Below are 21918 nucleotides of genomic sequence, written 5' to 3'. Positions count from 1 at the left end.
TAATGTCAGGTTATTGTAAACACTGGATTTCAATTGGTAGTAATGAGAAAATAATGTATTCATGTCTTTTTTCGCAGGGAGAAAATTTGCCCTTTTCACACAAATGATTTTGCCCTACTAAGGCTTGATGTTGTTGTTTCTTTTATAAATGTTTTATCGGTCAAATTAAAGATTAATCAGTCGTATGAAATATTATTTGATGAGATATGTTTTTGTGTGGTCAGTTTAATTAAGTGTAATGATATTATTGATTTTGGCAAATACACCAGGCACCTTGGTTCAATGTAGTGACATTTTGGTCTTGCAAATATATCCGAGTCATATTGGTTTAATGTTATGCCACTTCTGTTTTTTACCAGCAATATTGGACTTACTAAATGCCATTTGGTTTTTAAATTATACCAGTTTAATGGATTTAACATATTGCCATTTTGTTTTGCAAATGGTTAGACAATGATTATGCCATTAGGTCTTTCAAATGCACCAGCCATATTTGTTAGACATAATGTTATTTGGTCTTGCAAATGTGCCAGCCATATTGGTTAGACATATTGCCATCACTATGGTCTTGCAAATGTACCAGCCAAATTGGTTAGACATAATGCCATGTGATCTTTCCAATGCACCAGCCATATTGGTTAGACATAGTGCCATGTGATCTTTCCAATGTACCAGCCAAATTGGTTAGACATAATGCCATGTGATCTTTTAAATGTACCAGCCAAATTGGTTAGACATAATGCCATGTGATCTTTCAAATGCACTAGCCATGTTGGTTAGACTTAATGCCATGTGGTCTTGCAAATGTACCAGCTATGTTGGTTAGACATAATGCCATGTGGTCTTGCAAATGCACCAGCCATATTGGTTAGACATAATGCCATGTGGTTTTGCAAATGAACCAGCCATATTGGTAAGATATAGTGACATGTTGTCTTGCAAATGCACTAGCCATATTGGTTAGACTTAATGCCATGTGGTCTAGCAAATGCACCAGCTATATTGGTTAAACATTATGCCATGTGGTCTAGCAAACGCACATGCGGTATTTGTAAACATAATGCCATGTGGTCTAGCAAATGCACCAACCTCATTGGTTAAACATAATGCCATGTGGTATTGCAAATGCACCAGCCATATTGGTAAACATAATGCCATGTGGTCTAGCAAATGCACCAACCTCATTGGTTTAACATAATGCCATGTGGTCTTGCAAATGCACCAGCCATATTGGTTAGACATCATGCCATGTTGTCTAGCAAATGCGCCAGCCACATTGGTTTGACATGATGCCATGTGGTCTAGCAAATGCACTAGCCACATTGGTTTGACATAATGCCATGTGGTCTAGCAAATGCACTAGCCACATTGGTTAAACATAATGCCATATGGCCTTGCAAATGCACCAGCCTCATTGGTTAAACATAATGCCATGTGGTCTAGCAAATGCACCAGTCATATTGGTTTAACATAATGACATGTTGTCTTGCAAATGCACTAGCCATATTGGTTAACATAATGTCATGTGGTCTAGCAAATGCACCAGCCATATTGGTAAACATTATGCCATGTGGTCTAGCAAATGCACCAGCCATATTTGTAAACATTATGCCATGTGGTCTAGCAAATGCACCAACCATATTTGTAAACATAATGCCATGTGGTCTAGCAAATGCACCAGCCATTTTTGTAAACATAATGCCATGTGGTGTTGCAAATGCACCAGCCACATTGGTTAAACATAATGTCATGTGTTCTTGCAAATGCACCAGCCATATTTATAAACATAATGCCATGTGTTCTTGCAAATGCACCAGCCACATTGGTTAAACATAATGTCATGTAGTCTAGCAAATGCACCAGCCATATTTGTAAACATAATGCCATGTGGTCTAGCAAATGCACCAGCCATATTTGTAAACATAATGCCATGTAGTCTTGCAAATGCACCAGCCATATTGGTTAGACACAATGTCTTGTGTTCTTGCAAACGCACCAGCCACATTGGTGAAACATAATGTCATGTGTTCTTGCAAATGCACCAGCCATATTGGTGAAACATAATGCCATGTGGTCTTACAAATGCACCAGCCACATTGGTGAAACATAATGTCATGTGTTCTTGCAAATGCACCAGCCACATTGGTTAAACATAATGTCATGTAGTCTTGCAAATGCACCAGCCATATTGGTTAGACATAATGTCATGTGTTCTTGCAAATGCACCAGCCACATTGGTTAAACATAATGTCATGTAGTCTTGCAAATGCACCAGCCATATTGGTTAGACATAATGTCATGTGTTCTTGCAAATGCACCAGCCACATTGGTTAAACATAATGTCATGTAGTCTTGCAAATGCACCAGCCATATTGGTTAGACATAATGCCATGTGGTCTTGCAAATGCACCAGCCATATTTCAATAACCTGATTATATGATAAGTATGTAAGAGTACTATCTATTTATACTATTAGGTGAAACATAACCTACATTCCTTTATTTATAATAATAATTATGACAGTTTAATTTTTGCTGCTGAGTCTGGAGTTAATAAAGAAACAGTTTTATCTGTTAAACAATTATTAATGTCTTGAAACTGCTTGATGGCTGTCAGCTAATGATACACATGTCAAGATGTATCATAATATATCTTGTAAATTACTTGACATGCATGTATAATACAGTTACAAAGACAGTGGTAGCATGATGAAAATCTGTGTATTATTGTGACTGTTCGTATTTGTAAGGGATTGGAGAATATGTCGAAATTTCAATTTGTCGTATGATTGAATTTTGATAATTAATTGTGCTTTAATGTCATCGACTGTTATGAGGAAGAGTAAAAATAATTGATGAAATCTAATTGGTTGCAAAAATATTTAGAGCATTACTCATATTTGTGGTGTATTTTCTTATTTTATATTAAATAGATGCAGTGTAATTGCTATTCACTGGTGAATGATAATGTCGCATATCCTTGGTGAATTTATAATGTCCAAAATCTGCAAATTTTTATCTGCAATGTTTACACTTTAGTGGAATAACATTCTGTGACTTTAACAGTACTGATAATAATTTGGATGTGTAATTGAAGTTCAGTTTGATAATATAACAAGTGTATAAACACTTAGTGAACGTTCAGTGTTAAAAGTACATGAAAATGAATGCTGTGGAGAATTACCTTTACGTGTTCTTATTGTCAGCTTTGGGACTTCTGATTTTAATCTTCGCCTTGTGGCTATGTTGGTTCATTCTTTATAAAAGGTGTCTGAAGAAAAAAGACAGAGTTTTGCCTGAACCAGAGTCGATTTTTACTGTTGCTATATTCGAAGAAGTCAAGACAGCTTGTTAATTTTATTATTTGGACTTAATTTAGTAAAGAAATGAAGATGAAAGACGCATAAATTTTGTTTCTAAAAAAATCTTTTGTTTGTCAAATTGCATTATTTGTTGTTTGAAGATATATGTGTATTTTGCAATAAAGAGGATTTTTGAGTTCGGAAGTTTTGGACTTTATTTGTGAACAATGGGATTTTGATGACTAGATATCTTGGATGTTAAAATCAACATTGGTATAAATTACCAGCAGGTGCACGGTAACTTTTAAAGCTGTAGGAATGTGACCAATTACATTTCGGTAGACATGTTTTTCAAGGCAAACAATGTTAAAACATGTTGGTATCTTGACATTATATAAATGTGCTATATGCATGATACTCTGACGTTTGACGGTTTGTGTTTTGTCAGGTAGATATCCTGTTTGATGGTTAGTGTTTTATGAGGTAAATATCCGTCACACGAAAATATTAGCCCAGTAGGCAAAAAATGCGTTAGCAATTAAAACAAATTTCAGCCGAAAATTTCTTAGAGGTAACATGGATATTTCATTTATCTGACAAATGTTAACATTTTGATGAATTTTTCGAATACCTGAGGAGAGCTCTATGGTTTGTGTTCAAGGATAATCAAATTGTGATTTTCTTTGGTGATAATATCATTTTTGGGAAATTTGAGAAGTGACACAAATAAAGTATGGATTTTAATACTTCAGTAATGAAACGCCATCCGGCTTAATAGTTTCTGGGCCGCATTTGGATTTAAACTTATGGCTTAAGACTAACAGTTCATTTTATGCAAATAGATCCGAAATTTGAAACAGATGTGCTAATTAAGGAAATTGTGAACTAGGAGTGAATTAATTATTAAACATGATGCACCCTCTGTTAAAATGAAGTAAATTTAGACTTTCCGTTGTGTATTATAATTATAGATGACGTTATATGTTGACAGACTTAGTGTTTAGGAAGTCACACTGTAAAAATGTAAATAAATTTTGGTTAAACCAAAATTCGGATTAAGTCGACTAAGTGATTCCGTCTGGATCAATGCTATAATGGAATTGTATTGGTACTAATATAAGATTCAGAGACCAAATGGCTGGGGAAATTTTATGAACATGTTATTTTATGAAGCCTGTTTATTATTAACTTTTACCAAATTATTGTGTATTCAATTTCTATGGATGTATATATGAAATGTGTACATCGTTGACAAAATCAATGATGTTAAATTAAGTGAAGTTCAAAATAAAAGGAATATAATTGAGTGGAATTCATTTTTTTGTGGCTTTTTTTTTAACTTAAAGTATGGAGTGTATGAGAGAACGTAATCATGATGATTATAATGACGACGATAGATACGGTGAACCCCCAAGTTATGAGGATAGTCGGGGATTTGCCGTCGGAGATTATTGGAACCTGACGACGTACGGTCGACCAGAAACACCTCAGAGATTCAAGGTGGCTGCCTCGATGTCTTAAATTATTGTTGTTCCTTCTGATGTTTTCGCAATATTCGTTTTTGATTAATTGGTCTGGTTCGTTGCTTTGAGGCAATCTTTGTATCAGTATTCATCAATATCTTTTCCCTGTATTACGTGTTTCTCTTATAATTCACAATGCAGAGGCGCTGTTGATTTTTCAACTGCACTGAACACGAGAATATTGTATTATTACACATTTAGAAATACCTTGGACTGGAAAATTATTGAGAATTAAGAAATGTTAATATATGTTATATTCTTAGCATGTCAGAAAAAAATCCCGTCTTTCCCGCGTAGTATTACTAAGTCAACCTGATGTGGTTTAGTTAAGCAATGTTTTAAGGGGTTCCTGAGCTAGCTCAGTCTGTAAAGTTGACTTCATTTTGACTGTTTAGGCATGTACATCGCATGAGTTGTCGGTTCATGTCCCGGTTTTAATATTCTCTGGAGTTTTAGCCATGAAAAATGTGAAAACACTAAATTTTACTCATTTCGTAATTATAATAAAAAATTAATAAACAACAAAAAATCCAGAAACAATGGTAAAAAAGGAAATACAACATTGCATGAAAGACACATTAAGGTCACAATCTGACATAAAGATCGATGTTCTTGTTTTCACCCAGGAAACAAGTTGTATACAGTTTCATATGAGCAGCCAATTGTATAAAGCTGGATATGTTATCCACAGCTTATCTTTGGCTAGTAAGCACATAAAAGCAATTAAATATTAAATAAATATTGACCAATCAAGATCTATTTTGTCTTATTTTATCAAACCAAAGATTTGTAACCAGCATTATACAAATGGCTGATGACTGATGTTAAGAAATCGAGCTAAATTTATATTAGTTTAAACTAAACTCCTGTAAACCTTATATATCAAACGACTTATTGTGTAACTTTCTTGTATTTCCAGAATCGTAAGCAGGAAGAGCGAGACCGGCAACTACAGAAGAAAGTTTCAGAACTACAGACGCAGACGCAGAGGCTTGAACGCAAGATCGCCCTTCTTAAGACCGAAAATGAAACACTGGTAGGTTTACTGTTTATTAATGGTCTGGTGCTTAGAATGTTTAGAACGCAGACACAGAGGCTCAAACACAAGATTGCCCTTCTAAAGACCAAGAATAAAACACTGGTTGGTTTATGTGTTTATTAATTGTCTCAGGTGCTTAAAATTTTTAGAATGCAGACAGAGGTTCGAACACAAGATCGCCCTTCTTAAAACCGAATATGAAATACTGGTCTTCATCTGTATCATCATATCTTTTCCCGATTTTTAGAAAAAAAGATGGAGGTCACGGTCTACGTCAGGTCTATATAAGGCAACTACGCCCATAAACATATGGCTAGAATATACAATTGATTTCATGATGGCATGAAACAAACATTAGTTTATCATTATTGCATTACTTTCATATATTTAACCTCAATTAGGACAGTAAATTGCCCTACTGAATGAAATTGTAGAAGATAATGGGAATTAATTATCCATACTTAATTATTTGCTTTCTAACTGAATCAATATATCAGTAAAGGAAGGTTAATGCATGGAAATATAAAGTTTAATGGAAATATGTTTTTTTTTCTCAGCAACACGTGTTTCAACAATTATGTATACATTCTAGTAGCTATTATAATTAAGCTCAGAGTGACAAATTTGAGGCAATGCAGTGAAATATAGGTGAAAAATGTATCATGTTAACCATGTTGGTGTTATGTTGCTGCCGTTGGCCTGTCATCTTGTATCATGTTTTGCGAGGAGACTGGTTTAAACAATACTTTACAGTGTCATATCGTCTGTCCATTTTCAGTCCCTCAACTTGCTAAAAGGTATCGCTTACATCGGGAATGTGAAAAATGTTTCACCCCTGGGTCACCAAAGTTAACAGTGAATTTGATGTCCTTGTTTATAATGACACCTCGACCATTATTAAAGTTGTTGTTGTTGGGAATATCATGGGTGAGAGTAGAAAAAAGTTAACAATACAAGCCAAAAAATACAAAATTCCAATTTTTATTTTAGTCCAAAAGAAATTAAACATGAACAAATTTAAATAAAACAGTATCACATTAAAAACTCACTGCATAGTTAATTTACTGTCTCATTTGACAAATAAAGACAATTTTCAGGAGTTAAAATGTAGGAAAATGCAAGGCAGCTATTGTTTTGTTTTAGAATTGGTAAAACTTTGCCATGTTAATTTCCCCAATGTTACAGTGTTTGCTTTATGTAGTCATTTCGGAGACAGCGCCAGACAAATGTATTGATGTAATACTGTGCATTGTGTTTACTTTGCATGGGGTTTATTTTCGCTCTTATTTGTGATTTCATATCTTTGTGGGTTACAAACAAAAGTAATCTATAAAAAACCTTGTTCCTTAAACTCATAAAGAAGCAATTCATATCATTAAATTTGGCAGCGAGTAATATGCAATGAACTTGCAAAAATGTTCACAAATCAAAAATCACAAAAAAAACAATCAAATAAACATTGCAAAGGTTAACACCATTTACAGTATTGGAGTGTCTGGAATCGTGAAATAAATCTCTCATATGCTAGAACTGTCTCAGACTTGCAGCCAGTGCCAAGACCTTCCAAATACAGCATCAATATAATTTGGGAGATATTTTGCTGTAATAGTGTAGTGGTCTATGAAGTCGAGAATCCAATATTTGTCCTTACATACTTCTTACACACATGACATGTGTGCACTTATAGACAATATTATTCAGAGAAGTTTTAAATTTGCGATGTTATGGAATTGCTGATGTCAGCAGTTAATAAAACGCTCATGAAATTAAAGTTACTTACAAAATAAAAAGAAAATTTATCTCAAAAGAAATTTGAAGTAACTTAAAAATGCACAACATAGGTAGATTTCAAAAATATATATATTATTTATATATTTTTTATTTTTTTTTTTATCATTTAAGTCAAATGAGTTATACGAGTATACATACATTATCAACCTGTACTATTTCAAATTGGTAATTACCTTTTTAAGGAAATTGATGTACATTTATGCGAATTTTGGATACCGGTTGACCACATATTATTTTGGTGTGTTTTGTAGGGGTTTTATGTAAGAAGCGAAAGAATGGACATAAGATAATACCTCAAAAAAATATCACAGGTGTTTTTTGCCCTGCCGTTTTGCAAAATGGGGCATTTCCCCTTTTTGCTTTCATTTGGAATATAAATATAAAAAACACAAACTGCAATAACTTGATTATTTGTGTAATTTCATCAGATTATTTTACATATTAATATAGTCAGTAATAAATCTTACTTCAAATGATAACAGCCTTATTATAATGGGATCACAAGGCATCAGAATTTAAAATTATGAACGAAAATCATATTTGTACATCCGATACTTTAAAACCATAATTTAAGGCTTTTTTTTGGATTATAATTGGCTTACGTTACATGTCAAAGGTACTGTCTTCAATATCCATTATAAAGCATCTTTAATCAGCGTGATATAATTTTCTGCAGAATTTATGCGACAACGTTTTTGCAGAAAAAAGAGAGAATTTTAAGCAATAAAGATGATTTATCACATCCAGGGATAAGGGTTTTAATCAAATTTATGAGTATTTAATTTTTCGTGGCTGAAATTAAAATTAATTTCAAGTTAAAGACATGCAATTTTAAACTGAATGCTGTCATTTGAGATTTATTCTACAGAAACAGAAAGGGAACTTTAATTGATTTATTTTTTAGGTTGTTTATTTTCTGTATTGTTGTAACCGTGGTATTTTTAACTCCTAGTTGACAGTGGTTGGCAATTACATTAAAACTGTTAAAGATATTGGTGTTCGCATTTTTTGTGTGGACCAATGACATTTAAGGATTTTTCAAATTTTCTGACCATAAAATTTACATAAATCGATTCTGACCCGGACGATTGCATGATAGAGTATAACTCAGTCAGCCTAATTATCAACCATTGCCTTGTTCGAGTAGTAAAAGGTAGCATATACTTTGTGGTTGCATTTTTGTGTGGGCAAATGACATTCGAGTACTTTCTGTTCATCAACTTTATTGCATTGATTCTGATGATTGCACCAATAAACAGCAGTTAGAGTACAATATTGACGATCTACAGAAAATAGAGCGGACTACCTTGGCCTGCTCAAAGTGATCTATCTGTAGATCTGGCGCCAAAATTTATCTTTAACATATACCTAGAATTGAATGCATGTTCCCTATGACAATTCTTTTGCTTAAATACTTGTGGAGTTATTTCCCTTGAATGGCTGGGAAAAATGAATGATTATTTGCTCCTGCAAGCATGACTCGTGGACTCAATTTGAACATCAGTAGAACATTTCACACTGATAGTTATGTTCATATGTGTTTATATGTTTAGTTTGCTTTACCATTTTAAAGTAATAACATTCTGGAGCCATTATTACAAACAGTCTCAAGTCCAAGATTTGACACAGACTCTGAAAAGCACTTTTATTAAATTACAGAGAATCATCTTTATTTCTATCATTTTACAAAAAATATATGTGAATAGTTCACAATTTTGAATAGTAATATTCAGCAATTTCATCATCAAAACTTAACAAGAAAGAAAGTTACAATATTTGATATACGGTTTTGCCACCTAGGTCTGAACTCACCCTTGAGACTGTTTGTAATCATGGCTACAGCAGGTACAATGTGATTTTACCACTTCAAAGTGGTTCTGTCTCCCAATGTAAAAACTAGTTCTACTATTGCCAGAATGCACAGAAGATTTCTACACTACAGTGTAACTGTTTTTCTTGTTCTGGCATTTTCCCCGCAAATTATTATTCTTACTACCGTATTATTTTATCATTTCCAAACATTTTTTTTTTCAGAAACGGAAACAGGATGACAAAAAGCCTCTGGAGGAGAAAATCAAAACCCTCAAAAAGCGAAATGCCGAACTGGCAGCCATCGCCCGAAGACTTGAAGAGAAAGCAAAACATCTACAACAGGAAAATGTTAAGGTAGATAACTCTTGTGGGTACTGAAGGTTGATGTATTTGGGTTTCTTCCCTTAGATTTGCACACAGCATTAAAATTGATTTAATTTATCAAAGATATGTATATTTTCTTTCACATTAACAGCATTATTTAATTTATCCATTCATTTTTCTGCTGTTTGAAATAAGAAAGGGAGGAATGGAAAAATAACTTTTTGTAAAACATATAACGAATTTAATCCCGAAGAAAATGTAAAACATATTGACACAAAACTTGGTACATATTATACATATATGCAATGATATTGTGCTTGTAATGTACAACAAGTTCAATAATGCTGGGATATATATTTCTTGAAGTTATTCCACTTATTTAACAAGAGTTCAGGCATCTGTATGCAGCTTTTTTTTTCTTTTTTTTTAAATTGTCCTTCAATAATTCAATAATTTCTCTTCACTGTACAGAAAGCAAAAGAGATGGCTGCAGCCAGCCAGGGGGCGGGACAAGTGGGCGTTCACTCTCAGGATCAGATGAAGAAACTGTTTGCACGGCAACGGGCAAAGGACCTTTCTGAACACGCCAAACAGATGCTCTCCAAAGACCGAGAAATCGAGGACCTGCGGAAGAAATGTCAGGAGCTTGCAGATTCACTTAGTAATGCGGACTTCCTCGGACCTGAGGTATACATTTGATAGAAATATGATGAGGAATAATGATCACATTAAAGCTGCACTCTCACAGATTTACCATTTTTACAACTTTTTTTATTTTTTGTCTTGGAAAGAGCAAATTTTTGCACAAATATCTGCAAACCAATGATATAATATTGCTGACAAAAGATCAGATAGAAGAATTTTATATTTCCGTCCGAAAATTAATGTTTTATGTCTTAAACCCTTACTAACGGTTTAAGAAATAGGCATAAAACATCAATTTTTGAACTTTTATATATAAATCTGCGTTCTAAATTTTTGTCAACAGTCTTATATAACTGACTACCTAAAAAACTGGTACATACATAAAGGGTTACAACAAAGGGAGCCTTTTTTAAAGGGTCAGTCATAAATGATTTAAACTATTGATTTAGAAGTGTCAGACACTAGCAAATGGTTTAAGTAAGCACCAGAGACATGGGATAATAACTGATGAACTGACAGCTGTACACAGCAGTTGCTTATAAATGAAAATAAAAGAACAACATTTTTTCCCACCTCAGATAAGTAGACCCAATAATTTAACCATGCTAGAAATTCTTTTCTCCCACCTCAGATAAGTAGATCCATTAATTTAACCGTGCTAGATATTCTTATCTTGCCCACGGGCGAAGATAAAATGCCCGTATGGAACTTCTTTAACTGGTCACCACATTGTAATTACCTCCCTTGTTGAAGACTGTCATCTATAGCGCATCATGGAAACCTTGTCTGGTGGCAATATTTAGAACGCGAGTTAATTATTTCTCGCTTCAAATGTCACTAGAAAACAGTTTTCACTCACATTTCAAGAAATAATGCTTCACTCTTCTTAGAACTATTTAAAGACCGAACAGACCATTTACATACTCTGAATCACTGCGCAAATATCCATGACAACCACAAAAGAGTTCCGGCAAAAAATACATTTTTACTTATTTTTGTTTAACTGAGGTGGGAGAAAAAGCATCTACCATAGCAGCTCGTGTAAGATAGGTTCATCCCGACACTCGCGCAGGGTGTTTTGCGGAAACTCGGTAAACCTTGTTTCCGCAAAACACTCTACGCTCAGGTCGGAATGAACCTATCTTACACTCTCGGCCATGGAAGATACTTATAATCTTGTCCACGGGCGAAGATAAAATGCCCGTATGGAACTCCCTTTAAATGGTCACAACATTGTAATTACCTCCCTTGTTGAAGACTGTCGTTTGTAGCATCATGGAAACCTTATCTTGTGGCAACATTTAGAACGCTTATTAATTATTTCTCGCTTCAAATGTCACCATGAAACAGTTTCCATGAACCTTTCAAGAAATAATGCTTCACTCTCCTTAGAACTATTTATAGACCGATATGACTATTAACATAATCTGAATCACTGCGCGCAAATCCATGACAACCACGAATTATCGCACATCCATACGCAATTATTTTCACTTAGCACAAAAGAGTTCCAGCAAAAAATACATTTTTACTTAATTTTGTTTAACTGATGTGGGAGAAAAAGCATCTACCAAAGCCGCTCGTGTACGATAGGTTCATCCCAACCCTCCCGCAGGGTGTTTTGCGGAAACTCGGTAAACCTTGTTTCCGCAAAACACTTTACGCTTGGGTCAGAATGAACCTATCTAACACTCTCGGCCATGGAAGATACTTATAATCTTACGCTCTCGGCCATGGGAGATACTTATAATCAACAACTATGATGCACCAATGCATTGTCCATTTTATAAAAAATATACATACTGGTGTGTATGCATACATTTCATACAGCTGTTTGAATAATACAAACGGAGGACAGCAAATTAGCTCCATTTCATTTATGGTTAGTCTTTATTCTGAATGATAGTGACTCTTAAGGTACCATTTAAACCATAAAAAGTATCATTTTGACTGGCCTTGCATAACTTAAATGACATTACCATATTGTTATACACTAATTATACCATCGTCAGCAGGTAATACACTATTTATATATAAAGAAACCACTATACATGTATTTATATACATGTAACGAAGAACGAAAAATAAAGTAATATTTCATAGTCATTACCTTCCTTTATTTTAGTAGTAGTAGTTTCGATGTTCATTTGTGAATCTAGACAAATATCAGTTACAATGGATTTCATTTGAATTACCCTTAAGCAAACTTTGTATTATTCAAATTGACATTCGTCTCGTTATGACTGCTAAATTTACTGATAATATTTGTACCTTGCTAAGGTATTCATGACTATGATGATATTATAACGTGATTGACAATGCCATATCTTTATATTACTCTCAGTGGGAAATTAAAAATGTACACTTTGTGATAATTACGATGAAGATATAATGAAGATGATTATATCAGAACATTGGATTACTCGCTACTTTGGATTTATCTAATTCATTGATTGACGTTTTAATGAAAAAGCAGTGTTTATTTAATATTACAAACTATGAAAATATTTTACATCTGGCTGTTTAAGATTTATCTAATTCGGTGATTGACATAACAATTAATGTAAATGTAAAGCAGTGATTATGAATATTATTATAAACTATGAAAATATTGGACATCTTGGTGTTTAAGATATATCTTACTCAGTGATTAATACATTTAATGATCAAATAGTGATGCTGAATTTTATTATAAATTATGACCAAATCAGAAAACTTGCTGTTGTATTTTTAATCTATCTAATTTAACGATGAAAACATTTATTGTACAAACGATGATGATAATTTTTATTATAAATTATGAAAATATCAGAAAACTCGCTTTTGTAAACCTAATCTAATTCAATGATTAAAACATTTAATGTAAAAACCATGATGATAAACCATGATGATAATTTTTATTATAAATCATGACAATGTCAGGTAACTCGCTGTTTTAGATTTATCTTAAATTCATTGATCAAACATTTAATCTACATACTTTTCTTCCCTATTATCAGTTGATAAAACAATACTCGTTACAATGAGACGGCGATAGTAAATATTTTCTTAAAACTAAACTGTGTGATAATAGGTCATAACACCTATTATATATATATATCATAAAGCATGAACATTTATGTTAGGTAGTACAGAAAAGTCTAAATTAGTGGAAACGAAAAGAATAGAACAAATGGATTTTAGCAAAAATATTTGAAAATATCTTCGAACAATGAAAGTGTGAGAAGATATGAAATAGCAGGAAATAATGTATTACTTGGATATCTTACCAAAGGTATGTTTGTTACTTAAATTTTAAATTGACAAGTTTAAGTTGTTAAAAATACCTTAAAAAGTGTGTTATTGATATATTGCACAATTTCTTGAGTTTTTTTATTGTGTATAACATCTCATTTGGCTTCAAAATTTGTGTCTTAATGTTATCTGACTGGGTTATTTTAGACTTGTCGAGGTCTGTCAGCCATTGATTTTCAGCTTGCAAGAACTTTTACTGTTGACCGTATTGAACTTCAAAATCATTCAATGCTTGTTTCCAGTGACAAGATGCAGATGTTTAAGAAGCCCCATAACTCTTCAATCAGCCTTGATCAACTCATAAAAATGAATGCGTGAGCATAACAAGGCTAATAGCTGATAATGACTTTAATATCAGTTGAATTAAGTCCCTTGATTGACTAAAACATAACAAATGAGGATTTTTAAGTACAAACATAACAATTGTGAAATAAGTTATAATGCCTCCCTTCGAAGAAGAGGGGTATATTGCTTTGCACATGACGGTCGGTCGGTTTGTCGGTCAGTAGGTCGGTCGGTAGGTCGGTCGGTCCGTCCATCGGTAGACCAAAGCTTGTCTGAGTGATAACTCAACAATTCCTGGACGCATGGTCATTAAAGTTCACATGAATATAGGGCCTGACCAGTAGATGCCCCTATTGATTTTAGGGGCCATCGGGTCAAAGGTCAAGGTCACAGTGACCATAAATGGTAAAAGGATTTCAAAGCTTGTCCGAGTGATTAATCAACAATGCCTAGACCTATGGTCATCAAACTTGACATGGAGGCTGGGCCTGACCAGTAGTTAACCCCTATTGATTTTAGGGATCATCGGGTCAAAGGTCAAGGTCACAGTGACCTTGAATGAAAAAAGGTTGTCCAATTTGTAATTTGACAATGCCTGCACCCATGGCCCTCAATCTTGACTTGGTGGTTGGGCCAGACCAGTAGATGACCACTATTTATTTTTGGGTGTCATCAGGTCAAAGGTCAAGGTCACAGTGACCTTGAAGCCAACTCTACAATTTCTGGACTTATGGTCATCAAACTTGACATGAAGGTTGGGCCTGACCAGTAGATGACCCACATTGATTTTGGGTTTCATCGGGTCAAAGGTCAAGGTCACAGTGACCTTTAACAAGAAAAAGTTAACAAAGCTTCTCCTAATTATAACTCAATAAAGCCTGGACCTATGATCATCAAACTTGACATGAAGGCTGGGTAGATGACCCCTATTGATTTTAGGAGTCATCAGGTCAAAGGTCAATGTTATGTTGACCTTGAATGTGAAAATGTTGTTTGAGTCATAACTCGACAATGCCTGCACCCATGGCCCTCAAACTTGACTAGGGGGTTGGGCCTGACCTGTAGATGACACCTTTTAATTTAAGGGTTTATTGGCTCAAAGGTCAAGGTCACAGTTACCTTTAACGCAGAAGGTTGTCTGTGTGATAACTTGACACTGCCTGCAACCATGGCCCTCAAACTTGATTTGGAGGTCCATGCATATTTCATTCAATTGTCCAAATACTGTGAAAACATTTATATTCGTTGGCATGAAATTTCGTGGTTTGCCGAAAAAATACAATTTCGTGGGTTCTTGAATTCGTGGTTTTTCATTTTTGAAAAAAAAAATTGAATATGCGATCGTCTGCATAATCTCCACGCGCTGGCCCTTGATTTTCGTCTTCTACGTCAAACAGTTTATGACACTCGCGAAAGTGGTTCGAGATGCCAATTAGTGCATTTACCCATGTCAATTATCGATTTGATTGGGAATTAAGGTCATAAAAGAAGATGTACCCTAATCATAAATACAGATAGGGGAAGCCATTGAATACCAATTAAGAATTTTGCACCGAAAAGGTGCGTATATTTGAGTAAACAAGATCATTACAATATTTATTCACACGTTTTTGTTTAATAAATATATTGAACGCGTTGTTTTGTACTTTGTACTCAGTAACCTCCAATATAATTGATTAATTATTTTATTAAATAAAAAAATCGAGTACCGACATTCATCACGGACATCTTGTAAACCTGGAGATTTTCATTAACAGCACATGTTTAAACACATGCTTCTGTCATTTGGTTCATAAAAACACATTTAATTGATTTGGTTTATTATTTGTTCAAGGCAGATATAATAAATTAACAAAACAATGATCAATAGTAAAATATACAGGAATAAACGCTGTATACTGCGACTTCTGTAACGAATAAAATAGTATGTACATAACATGGCAGTTGAAAAAGTGAATAAAGGGTCTATATTTCGTGGGATCTTAAATTCGTGGATCACCCTACCCACGAAAACCACGAACATTAATGCCCCACGAAATTAATGATTTCACAGTAATCCTGACAACAATGATGCCGCTCAGAGGGGGCATAATAGGGGACAAACATCTCTTGTTACAAAATTATATTAATCGCTGTTGTTGGCATGTTGTTAGCCTAGAGTGTGGTCTTGTGTTATGGGGAAACCCGAGTACCCGGTGGAAACCAATTTTTCCGGCTTGGTGACCACAAACCAAATTCACTTGCGCCCAGACTGGGAATCATAACCAGTATGCGTTGGTGAGAAAGGAGTGTGCTAATCATTGCACTTACCAGACAACCGGATGAGGGTTCGCATCCTCTAACTGTGCTGACAAATATAATTTGAATTCATATGTTGCTTGCACATACATCAGTTCGATTTCCAATTATCAATGATATGAATTCAGTGTCACATCTTGTGCAGTAAATGCTCTATTAATATCATGATCAATTATCTTATTAATCACAATGATTGAATGATTGTCGTGGAATCGCCTAATTAATGCATAACTGCCGAGACGCTGACTAATAAGTCAGCTATCAATTATACTTCCGATCAGTTTTCATTTATATGGTATAAGATGGGTGAATCGGGGACTCATCTGCGTATGTCTAATGTTTGTTAATGGAATAAATCGTCTAAGAAAGCCCCTGAGAGAGGGATATATCTGCGGTGGAAATATATTACTCTGTTCTATCAATGTCAGTGGCAAAATAATTGTCCGCTCACAAATCGAGAGTGACGTTATTTGGCCCCAAGTCAACACTTCGCTCTCCGAAATTCTGAAAAAATCTGCAAAGAAATTTCAAAACTCTTTTCTAGTGGTGAAGATCTGAGTTGTACTTATAATGTTGTAGAACTGGTCAGTAAGTGTAAGAATTTTTTTTTTATCACATGCTAGCTTTTTATTTCATCATGAACATGAAAACTGTTGAAAACTTGGTTCTCAGTATGACATGAATTTAAAAGGTGTAAAAAATTGAACATTGGCAACACCAACTTTTGTCTTTTATTTAAATAATACAAGAATTGCCCGACAATAGTCGTTTAAATTATTCATTTAAAGATAAGGTATAATTTACAACAAAGAGCAACGATGTGATTCAACCCTACACCGCGGAAAATCATATGTTCTGTTTTAGCTAAACTGCTTTCTTTACCCACTGAGCTTTCCCTGTTTAGTATGAGTAAAATGGAGATGATGAATGTACGATATTTAATGTCCGAAACAATTTAGGAATCCCAGTGAAATGTCTTACAAAATTTAACTTCATCGCAAATACAATTCTTTCGTAAGTAGGCATCTTATTGGCTGACAGAAAGCATTCCACAAGATGACGCCTGCAGGTGATTCTTAATCCAAATGGAAAGCATATTGATATGATTGTAATGAGTTTGAAATGTCTTTCAGAACTGCGAGATGTACGAGGAGAAGGAGGAACTAGTTGCCATAATCAAACATGCTGCCAAGGAGCGCTTGTCCATGGAACGCCAGCTTGCCATCGCCAGACCTGGACAGGTACAAGTTTATATCGTGTTGTGTTTCTCACTTACGAATTACTTTTCTCACTCATCCTTTTACAATGCAGATAAGCTGTAATGGATTTTCGTCTGCATGCAACATTCAGTGCAGACTAATTATTGATATACTCAGAAAGGCTCCATGTGGAGGTCCAGCCGGTGAACCTAAAAATATGACGGATTGGTCTAACAGCAATATAAATTTGACTAAATTGAATGTCGAGCAACTGCGAGTGTTTCTGGGTACAAGTTTATAATACAGTGGTCGATGGTCATTACTGGCTGGGTATCGGTAATATAGGATATCTATGTGTTTTTTTTAGCAAGAAGCATCGACACTGCGAATTTTGTGGCTCACAGTCTTTTGTAAATGAAAGATGATGATGTTTCAGTGTTTCTTTCTTACTAAATTTAGGCACTACAAATTTGAAAATAAAATTCCTACTTTCTAAATATAAATTTATATACATTTATGCATAGTGGTCAGAAACAAATTATTTTCTTATATGTATACATAAAATTATAGGCTTAAATAAACAAAAATAATTTGTTTATGCCCCCTGTGCATTTATGTACTGTTTTTGTATGGAAAAGATGAGGTATTCCATTGAACAAACTTAATCACATTATTTTACCTTTTCTATCTGTTATTTCCCAATTTAAGTTAAAAATAAGGCGAATTTCCATATCAAAAAAGCAATGATCCCATTTTCAAAAAGGTGCGAAAAAAACTACACCATCTTTCCTTGAAACAGATTAAGGCGGAAATCAGCTGTTCGGCAGTTAAATATTATTGATAACTACGATGTTCCCCTTTTCTTGCTGCAAACTTAACTGCATTTTATTTTAAAGAAACCGTTCAATTCTGGGAAAAGACGAATATGGCCTTTGATAAAGCCTCTAAGGCACAATAAAAAGGATCATATTCTGTAGATTTCCATGAAATTCTGCATTTGTCCTTTAAGGTGAAAAGTGCTGGAATGTCACCTAAAATAGCGTCAGTACCTTTAATATTCTTGTTATGTCTGACACTAATTCTATATGTATTGAATTAAGGTGTTTTCAATGTCATTTTCTGAGAATGCTAGCTAAATCTAATTTACTTTTCTAAGAAATACGGGTAAATTTTCACAGCATCATGTGACCCATTTTTATCAGTTCCGAGAGAAACTGTTTCAGCAGCAAAAATCATTATTACAATTTTCTATGCAGCGAAGTTTAGTGCGTTAGCTAAGTGCTTTAATTCTTTTATAAGACTGATAAATAGTACATTGCCTTTAAGAAGCCAGTCTGAGTCCAGCACTCTATTTCTTTTATTAGCCTATCAGACTAAGTTGATTAATTGATTTGGCCATGAAGTCATTATGTAACCTAGTGATCATGTACTTACATGTGTTCCAACGATAAACTAAAAGTCAGTTATATTTTTATGTATTACAAATTAAACAAACCTATTCCAGCAGTCGCTGTTGCTCCATTGTAATAAATCCATTAATTTATTACACATGAACATTGACATTTTTTCGTAATAATCATTGTGAAGGGGACCGTGGTGTTTAAACTTCTCCTTGATTAATTTCGATCACTTGACTTCAATATCGTTTCATGGATTTTCTAGAGCGCAATAATAATTACTGTTTGTTAACTGAAAAAAACAACGAATAAAATAGATTTTCTGGTGCAGTTGTTTGCTAACATTTGTGGGTAATTAATTGTCAATGGTTTACACAATGATTTCACATTTGTTTTCTCCCAGACTTCATTATTGATGTAAAGAAAGTTTAGGTATTGTAAGGATACCTTTATTTCTAGAAAAAATCAATGTTGATTATTTGTACAGAATAATTTTAGCTTATATGCTTTTTGAAGAAGAAATGTCTGAATATTTTGATAGCTTTGTTGTCATCAGTAGCGGCGTTGTTGACGGGCCTACACTAACTTAACTTAGTTATTGTCAAAGACGTGGTGTTGTTGTACTGGCATTGGCACATGCAAAAACTTTCACTTTATCCTTGGCCATTAAAATGTACAAAATGTTCAGGATATTGAAATGAAACTTGGTATTCATGTGTCCATAGCAAATATGCACAGTAGTATGTATAGTAAGGCCCGTTACTCAGGCTTTATTTATTGTCATGGTTTGCCTCTCGTTCGACTGCTAATTTTAGGTGACCATTGACTTTTTGACACCTCTGTTTGAGAATCTGTTCAACTAGAGAAAGACATTGTGATTTTAGTCATAGTTTTGGCATTGATAGTGCTGTTCTAAATGCTACACATTTTCATTAAAGTTAGAGTACAATTGCATCGGCCAGTCAGTGTATTATCATAAACAACTTCCACTTTGTAATAGCTGCTTGAAGCCTTAGTGTCGTTGTCATCAGCGGTGTCCACATCATAACCTTATCTGATAACTAAAAAACACATTTGTGATATTCACTTGAAACTTGGTACACATGTTGCCATTAGGCTTCAATAATTATTGAGAAATGTCCTTTTTTTACTATCAAATAACAGACGAGCCTTGGTGTTCAATCTTGTTTCCTTACAATACAATTCATATGTCTTGGCTTAAAGTTGTACTTATAAGGGCTAGTTTTACATATGTATGATTTGGAGGGCCCTGTTTCCGTAAAGGTTGTTAGGCTTAAGATCAGTTTTTCCAGATGTAACCGTGTTTTAGACGTACTGCATTTAATAAAGGAATGAATTGCGGAGTTGATGTCAATATAGGGGTATGGACACAATTGGGCTGGTCAAAGTTGATTTATATTTCACTAGATCTGCTGACACAATACAAACAATAGCAAGATCAATAGTTTTCATGTATATTGTTATGCGATGAATTGCGATCCGAACATATCCGATATTTATCGATTGATAAACGCAATTGCCGAAAGCCAGTTCATTTAAGGAATGGAAGTTGAGGTGTAAATATTTTAAAATATCTGTCATTAAAGGAGAACATTTAGCATATAGATTCTGCCCATAAATTTTCGGGTGTCCCAAAGCACTCTTAAGCAGTGGAAGATATAATTGAAAGGGGCCCCTGGAGGCTGACATCTCTAGGGATAGCTATATGCAATTGATTGTGTGTTATGATAATTTTATAGTTGACAGTTTCTAAGAATTAATCACGCCACGATAACCTAGTTTGAGTAATTTCTCACTGCATTGGTGCATCAAGGGAGAATACGTTTTCAGTTTTCTAATTTTGATGAAACATTACCCTCTTTTTCCTGAATATTGTCTGTGTTTTAGCTCAGGTCTGTTTTAATGAAGGAATTCAATGTCAAGGTGTTGTTATAGCAGTGTAGCTGATGTCGCTGTCACCAAGTAGCATGCAGGCAGAAGGGCCTACAGGCGGGCGTCAAACATTGGTTTCCACCCAATAACTTAGGCTAGCATTGATGGATAATAATGAAAGTTGGTGTGTGTAGTTAGCTAGCTTTGGATTGCTTTTGAGGGGGGGGGGGGGTCATGGTCAAGGTCACTGACTAAAAATAGAAAAATGGTTTTTGCCTAAATGCTTAAGGCTGCTACTTTTCTTACAACTCGTACAAGAAATTTATTGGCTATGATTTTTTTATCGCCCATATTAGAAACCTATTCTCGACGCATTGGGGCGTTTCTAGTTGTAGTAATGGCTATAGATGATAAACTGTTGGATATATTCACATAAAACTGAATCATCATATCCACTAATCTTGTACTCATTTCCCAACAACATGATTAAATTAGTCTACAGGGTCTTGGAAGTGTAGCAGCTAGCTACGTGCTGCTGATGGTATAGATCACAATGACATTTTGCCATTTTGATCAACCAGAGTGATTTCTCGCTGTAATTTGAGAATGTCATGGTACGTCTTGGGAGACTATGATCTCAGATTTTCTGGTCTAAATGTTCAATATCCTTTCAAAATTAGTAGAAGAAATTGCTTTTAAACTGAAACATTTCCTCTGAATTTTTGTTCAGCTGTTGTTGTTGTTGCTGTTTTTAAATAAAGATTGTAGTGTTGTAATTGTGTTCCTGCATCCAGGCATCATTTCTCTTGGCTTTTGTCTGTAAAAAAATATAAGTCATGACTTTGTTGAGTGAGTGGTCTGGTGCTTGTAATTGTGTATGTGGTGTTTATAGGCTTATGTCTGTTGTTTATCATCGTTTGGGCCTTAAAGACCTAGTTTAAGCCTTCTATAAGTACCCCCCCCCCCAAAAAAAAAAAAAAAATAAATAAAAAAATAAATAAATAAAAAAAAAGGTGTATTAGTACACAACCTCTGTTAATTGATCTTAATCTTATTGCCTAATTGGTTTATCAGATCTCCAATCTGAGTATCCTGCTGTGTAGTTTTCGATGTTTTA

General features: G+C 34.3%; 1 protein-coding gene across 9 annotated transcripts in view; it reads left to right on the top strand.

Moving 5' to 3' along the window:
• The window catches only part of LOC128231384 (peripheral-type benzodiazepine receptor-associated protein 1-like), a 148088-nt gene that overhangs the window by 29687 nt on the left and 96483 nt on the right, over positions 1-21918 (top strand). For 8 of the 9 annotated variants that reach the window (XM_052944144.1, XM_052944145.1, XM_052944149.1 and 5 more), the window contains 4 exons: positions 5744-5860; positions 9689-9820; positions 10262-10477; positions 17446-17553. In XM_052944144.1, the coding sequence (XP_052800104.1) occupies positions 5744-5860; positions 9689-9820; positions 10262-10477; positions 17446-17553 (573 nt within the window). Of the gene's footprint in view, positions 1-4088; positions 4802-5743; positions 5861-9688; positions 9821-10261; positions 10478-17445; positions 17554-21918 lie in introns of those variants that run through there. The other variant, XM_052944151.1, reaches the window with a different exon arrangement.

This window comes from Mya arenaria, chromosome 4 (genome assembly GCF_026914265.1).
Source record: "Mya arenaria isolate MELC-2E11 chromosome 4, ASM2691426v1".
NCBI classification, from domain to species: domain Eukaryota; kingdom Metazoa; phylum Mollusca; class Bivalvia; order Myida; family Myidae; genus Mya; species Mya arenaria.
This window is presented reverse-complemented; position numbering and strand designations above follow the sequence as displayed.